Here is a 6,234-nt window from a genome sequence, read left to right as displayed (position 1 = left end):
TCTCCAGAGACTCAACGTGAGATTCAGCAGTGCCCCTCCCCAAACAGTGCCAAAAAGACTTTTCCTCCCGTTTCCCTCTGCAAACCTCACTTGCTCTTTGCAGTCCTCAAAATATATGCTGTCCCCCAAATATTGGGCCTCTCTCAGGGCCCAATATTTGGCTCTCTTTCTTGCTCTTCCTGATGCCTGGGTGCTGGTAATGGCAGCAATGGGGACTCCGGTGTCATCCCATCTGCAGTGATGCCCCATGCCTGGCCCCAGCCCTTGAATGCCACGTATCTTGTCATGTCTGTATAGCAGAAGGATTAAAGATAAGGGAAATGTGTTGCTGAGGCAATGCTGGGAATAGCACCCACCTTCTTGTGCCAAGTATTCATTCTCGATGATCCTGGCCAGGCCAAAATCAGCAATTTTGCAGCAGAGTGTCTCCGAGACGAGGATGTTGGCAGCTCTCAAGTCTCGGTGGATGGAGTTCATGCGCTCGATGTACGCCATTCCTTCTGCCACCTGGGGGAGGAGGAAGAGTCTATCTTCATCGGTCACCTCCCCATGACAAGTTAGCTTGGCTGCATCTTAGACCACCTTTACAAAAGCACGGCATGTGTATAGGGTTGCTCACATGCCTCACATGCATACATGCTCCATGGATGGACAGACAGATCACCAGACAGAGAGAAAAACAGGTAGACAGACACATACATGCATAAATGGATATTGTCCATGTATGTGTGTGTGTATGTTCATCTCCACCAGCCTACACCCGACCACCAAATCCTTCAGCAGACAGGTCAGGCACAGCAGAAGCATCACTTTGCTTTTTGCTCAGAAGTTACGGCAGTAACTTCTTACTTGCCTGCAGCGGGACGCAGAAAGGTGAAGCAAACCACATCACTGGGTTCACAGTTTCTGCCACAAGACTCTCCTCTCTAGCTGGGATTTTAATCACAATCATTCCAGGCTAAATATGTAAATTAAAAAACCCTCAGAGAACTTGTCCGTCCCCCAGTTGTGGTAGCAAAGTCCAGGTCTAGAAGGACAACTAGATGTTTTTCAGAGACCTCCTCTGTTCTCCCTCACTGATCTACTTTGGGATGGGGAGGACACCCCTGGAGATCCTTCCACAATAAAGTTGAGGCTGATGTTTTCTTTACCTGGACCCACGACACAACACAATTCTCCCCTGACACCTAAAAGCATCAGAGCAGAAGACCCAGATACCCATAGAAATAAGACTGGGTTAGAGAGTGTGTCCCTGGATGAATCCCTTGCCCTGGATGTGTGCTGCCTTCTTCAATCATCTCCAAACTTTACTTTGTGAGATTCTTGCTCCCAGGATCATCTTGCGATGTTTAGCTCCTTGGAGCAGGGAGCAGCCCTGGGGAGGTGCCTGGTGTGTGACGAGCCTCTATAAATGACAGCAGCAATCTTATATTGCTGGGTGATGGGAGATATAGAAAAAAAACCCAAACACTGCGAAGTTGCTCTGTCAGTCGAGTCTCAGATTTATCAGGAGGGAGAGTGGATTCACGCAACCCCTGAGAATAATGGTTAGTACTTATTAAAGGTTTTATGTGCCTGTGGGTGAGGGCAGAGCAATTTTCCACTCCATGCAGATTCAGATCAGCATCTTGACTTACATGTGGTTTTAAACAGGATACTAACACATACTTTCCAATGCTGCGTTTCTAACCTGTGTCAACACCCCTTCAGCGCAAGTGCTGTTTGCTGCAGTGGAAAATGGAAGAATTGATGTAATTTCCTGTCCTGATGTTAATGAGATAGTACCCGGTGATGGGCCTGTTCTAGCCCAGCGTGTTTTCAAGCATATAGGCTCGAGACTGACCACAGGAGCAAGTGCATCAGCCCAAAGATTTCTAATTTTAACTCTGGCGGGTGCTATTGGATCCAAAATCGCGCTCACGAGGGCTGGGTGCCTGTTGGGCCATGATGTCACCCCAACACCGCAGATAAACAGATTGCAATAGAAGAGCAAGTAAGAGACTGCCCTTTCCCTCCTCCTCTTGCCAGAGCTACCCTGTGCATGTGTTTGAACTGGGGAGGTGGTGCCTGGATGGGAGGAGGAATGATGAAAGGTGTCCTTCCAATCGGCACCCATGCCTTGGGGGATGGGCAAAATCCTTCCTACCCCACCTGCTGCAGATGGGTTCTGTAGATTATTTCATTGTTGGGGTGTTCTTCGACTATCCTGGTCCTGGAAGCAGTGCACAGTGCAGGATGCTGCAAAGAGCATGGAGGGGTGCAAGAGGGGTGTGCAGGGTGGGTGACTGCTTCCAGGTGCCCAGGTGAAGTCCATGCTCAACCCTAGAGATGACGTCCACTGTGGGGACTATTTGACTGTTGTAGTGAATGGGTTTCTGGCCAGCTCAGATCATGCTACATGATCACATTCAAGAAGTCAACCCTGAACTCAGAGAGGAGGTTTGGGTGCATGTGGTTACCCTGGGATGGGTATCTGCCAGGGGTTCCTGCAGCCCAGTATGTGGTCAGACCTATATCACCCTTGTGCCTGGGACAGACATGATCACTGGCCTCTTCCCAGCTGCTTTCACTCACCTTCCTGGAAATGCTTTGTTGTTCCACCTGCTCGATGTAAGATACAGTGTTGTGTTAAATAAATTCATGAGCGCTTGTAGCTTCTTCTGTCCCTGCCTCAATGCTGGGTATGATGTCAGCCCACAGCTTTGCAACCTGAGTGCAGGTTGCTCTGGCTATGGCGCTTTCCTCTTAGTTTCTGGGGTAACACTCCCACTAAAGCCAAGGGCTCTGTGTTATGGATGAATTTGGTCCGTTCTGCTTATCATCAGGAAATTAAAACAAACCACGGGCTAAAAGTTCAAGACAAAGAATGAAAGAATGAAAAAGAGAGAGAGAGAAGTAGGAAAGTGAAGAAGGAAGGAAGGGAGGAGGGAAGGCAGGAAGGCAGGAAGGAAGCAAGGAAGGAAGGAGGGAGGAAGGAGGGAGGGAGGGAGGGAGGGAAGGAAGGAGGAAAAGAAGGAAGGAAGGGAGGAAGGAAGCAAGGAAGGAAGGAGGGAGGGAAGGAGGAAAGGAGGGAAAGAAGAAGGAAAAGAAGGAAGGAGGGAGGGAAGGGAAAGATACTAAACAGGGAGACTGCAGTTAACACCATAACTTCTCACAGACGACAAAGATAAAGTTGCAGATACATAAGTTTTATCAGTCGTGAAGAGGGAAGGCACTGAAAGTGACAAATGGGGACACTGCTTTAAAGTACTTAAATATTTTCATCCTGGTCCAAGCTAAAAGGAAAATCTTTTGTTATGATATAGCATTTGTTCAAAAGATTGTCCAGTTTTTATTACATTTTAAAATAACTCTGTAGGATATCTGGAACTGAGCAACCAGGCTTTACAAGTTGTTTGCTCAGACTTATTTTGACCCAGAGAGGTCAGGTGATCTTATGGGTAAATCCCAGACCTGTACATCATAACAGCTGTATTCAGCCATGACACTGATGCTTCATGGTTGGTTTTTTTCCCTCCAATATTTCCAAAATTAACCTAACTCTGCTCTGGATGAGCCAAACTCTCTCAACAGCTGGCTAGGACCAAGGTGGAGCGATTTTGTGATTTTGCCGATCTCGCCCTTCATGCACAACTTGTTGCTAAGGTGCTGCCACTCTAGTTGCACTTGCCCTAACTTTGACCTGTTTGATGCACTTCTGGACTAAAATGTACCACTAACATTTAGAGCCTGAGAGGGAAACAGCCCTACACAGGTAAAAATTTGCTCTCATAAGGAGTATTTCCAGATTTGAGAGTCAGAACATCCTTCATCAGAAGAACTGCTGAAAGTCAGTGTGTCTCTACATTGGAAGTCTCTTTGTTGAGATTTTTCTTACTTGTTTGTAAAAAGAGAAACTTATTTCCTGCTCAGCAAGCCAGAAAAGCAAGCAAAGCAAACCAAAACACTCCCCAAAACAAACAAAACCCAACCCCCAGTTCCCCAGCACTGCACAAAGTTCCCCAGAGGCTGCCCTAAGGACGGCAGAGCATTGCTGAGCTGACATGCACATCAGCACAAGAGGGCTGCGAGAGAAACCCTGAGAGAGCACACCAGGACGTGCTGGTTTTGTCCATGAAGTCAACGCTCTGGCAGTCTTCAGCCTTGCAAGAATTTCACTGGGGCAGTAACAAATCATGGTCCTGAATGTGTTTCCCAGAGGCTGTTCACTAACCTGAGCAGACATATCAATAAGTTTGGGGAGATTCAATCGGCTTCCTTGTTCTGTCTTCAAGTAATCCAGCAAACACCCTGCGGAAGAGGAGAGGCTGCTGTAACACTTCTGAAGAAGTCTATACATTTGCTTTCCCCAGTGCTTCTCAGAATATGGGCAGCACATCTGGCCACAACCTAGATAAATTCTGATAAACCATAATGAGTGTCTGCTAGAGCATCTTCCATTAGGAAAGTTCCCAAACACAGCCCATTTCCCCCCTTTACTTTGCACCGACCTTTTGGAAACACCTGGGCATTCATCACTCAAAGCAGCAGCAAAAGAAAGTGCAATTTTACCACAATGGGCGTTAAAATCTGCAACAAACTTCCAGTAGGAACAGTGTAGACGAGAACTTTCAATACTTTTCAAATGGAGCATCACTGTTTTGTGAAGTAGCTTTTGAAATATGAGACCACAAGAGGCAGGTTTTCATTGCCCAGAATGTCCTTTCCAGTACTAGAAACAAACTTAGAATCATAGAATCATAGAACAATTCAGGTTGGAAAAGACCCTTGAGATCATTGAGTCCAACCATTAACCCTACACTACAAGTTCACCCCTAAACCATGTCACCCAACACCACATCTAAGCGACACTTGAACACATCCAGGGATGGTGACTCAACCACCTCCCTAGGCAGTCTGTTCCAGGGTCTGTGTTCTGCATCTCTTAGTCCTTTTGCTTACAGTTTTGGTACAATGCCCTCCTCTCCACTGCTATTTTGCATGGGAGTACTAGTTGGCTCATTGACCTGATTTTGCAGAAACCCAACAAAAAAAATCTCAGTGTCTTTACCATTGGCCATGTACTCTGTCACGATGTAGATTGGCTGCTTCGTGACCACTGCGTATAGCCGGACCAGTTTGTTATGCTGGAGCCTCTTCATCAAGTTTGCTTCTGCTAAGAAGGCATCGGGATCCATGCTGCCCTCCTTCATGGTCTTCACAGCCACCTTGATGTTGTTCTTGTAATAGCCTGCAGACAAATCATGATGCGTTGAAGAGTTTTGGCCTCTCTACAGGCTCTATGAGGTCTTGCACTAAAGAGTAGAAGAACTTGTGGATCAGGGAGCTGAAAACCACAGCTTCATCAAGGTTCATCCCTGCTCTGGGTGATGGACATTGATGTAATGAGCCTGTCCTCACAGAATCCTCCTAGCCCTGCAAGACTCTTTCTGGGTGAAATCCCTACGGCCTTCCACCAACCAGGTTTTCAGGTAATCCAAATGACATCGAAAAAACAGGACTTTGCAGTAAGGATGTCGATTCAGCCTGATCCTATCCAAAATCTCAATTGCCAAGGCAACAGGCAGCCACAAAGAGGACAGCAAAGGAAGCTGAGCTCACCCCACTTCCTCTTCCACTGATTAGCACTGGGCAGGAAGGCATATGGGATTGAGATCTGGGTTATAAGTTGGAACAGAGAAACAGAAAAAGTGAGATAGTGTCACCCAGAAACCCTGTTGTGTATAACTCTGGATCCTACAACCATGCCCAGGATTCCTAGGAAAAATGAAAGGGTGTCTCAGGAGATGAGTGTGTAGTTACTCCAACACCGCTCACAGACATCTAGCCTAGGAAACCCATGTTCAGCCACTGATCTGTGCAAATACAACCTGTCTGGTCCTTCCCAAGAGTATGGCATCTACTGCTGTGTGTACTCATAAATATAGAATCGTAGAATCAGAGAATCAGAGAATGTTCAGGGTTGGAAGGGACCTCCAGAGATCATCTAGTCCAATCGCCCTGCCAGAGCAGGATCCCTTAGGGCAGCCACACAGAAATGCGTCCAGGTGGGTTTGAAAGTCTCCAGAGCAGGAGACTCCACAACCTCTCTGGGCAGCCTGGGCCAGGGCTCTGGCACCCGCACAGGGAAGAAGCTTCTCCTCATGTTGAGGCAGAACTTCCTGTGTTCTAGCTTACACCCATTATTCCTTGTTCATGCTTTAGGATCCCCGCATTCAGACTAGTCCTGTCTTA

General features: G+C 47.2%; 1 protein-coding gene across 1 annotated transcript in view; it reads right to left on the bottom strand.

Annotated features, from left to right (window-relative positions):
- Positions 1–6,234, bottom strand: part of BLK (BLK proto-oncogene, Src family tyrosine kinase) — a 25,769-nt gene that overhangs the window by 2,381 nt on the left and 17,154 nt on the right. Inside the window, exons 8-10 of the mRNA XM_009873397.1 lie at positions 5,051–5,231; positions 4,214–4,290; positions 357–507 (exon numbers count right to left, since the gene is read on the bottom strand). Of these exons, the coding sequence (XP_009871699.1) occupies positions 357–507; positions 4,214–4,290; positions 5,051–5,231 (409 nt within the window). The remainder of the gene's footprint in view (positions 1–356; positions 508–4,213; positions 4,291–5,050; positions 5,232–6,234) is intronic.

The sequence above is a fragment of the Apaloderma vittatum genome, unplaced genomic scaffold, assembly GCF_000703405.1.
Source record: "Apaloderma vittatum isolate BGI_N311 unplaced genomic scaffold, ASM70340v1 scaffold4197, whole genome shotgun sequence".
Classification (NCBI taxonomy): Eukaryota; Metazoa; Chordata; class Aves; order Trogoniformes; family Trogonidae; genus Apaloderma; species Apaloderma vittatum.
The sequence above is the reverse complement of the archived record's forward strand: the minus strand, read 5'-3'. Positions and strand labels throughout refer to the sequence as shown.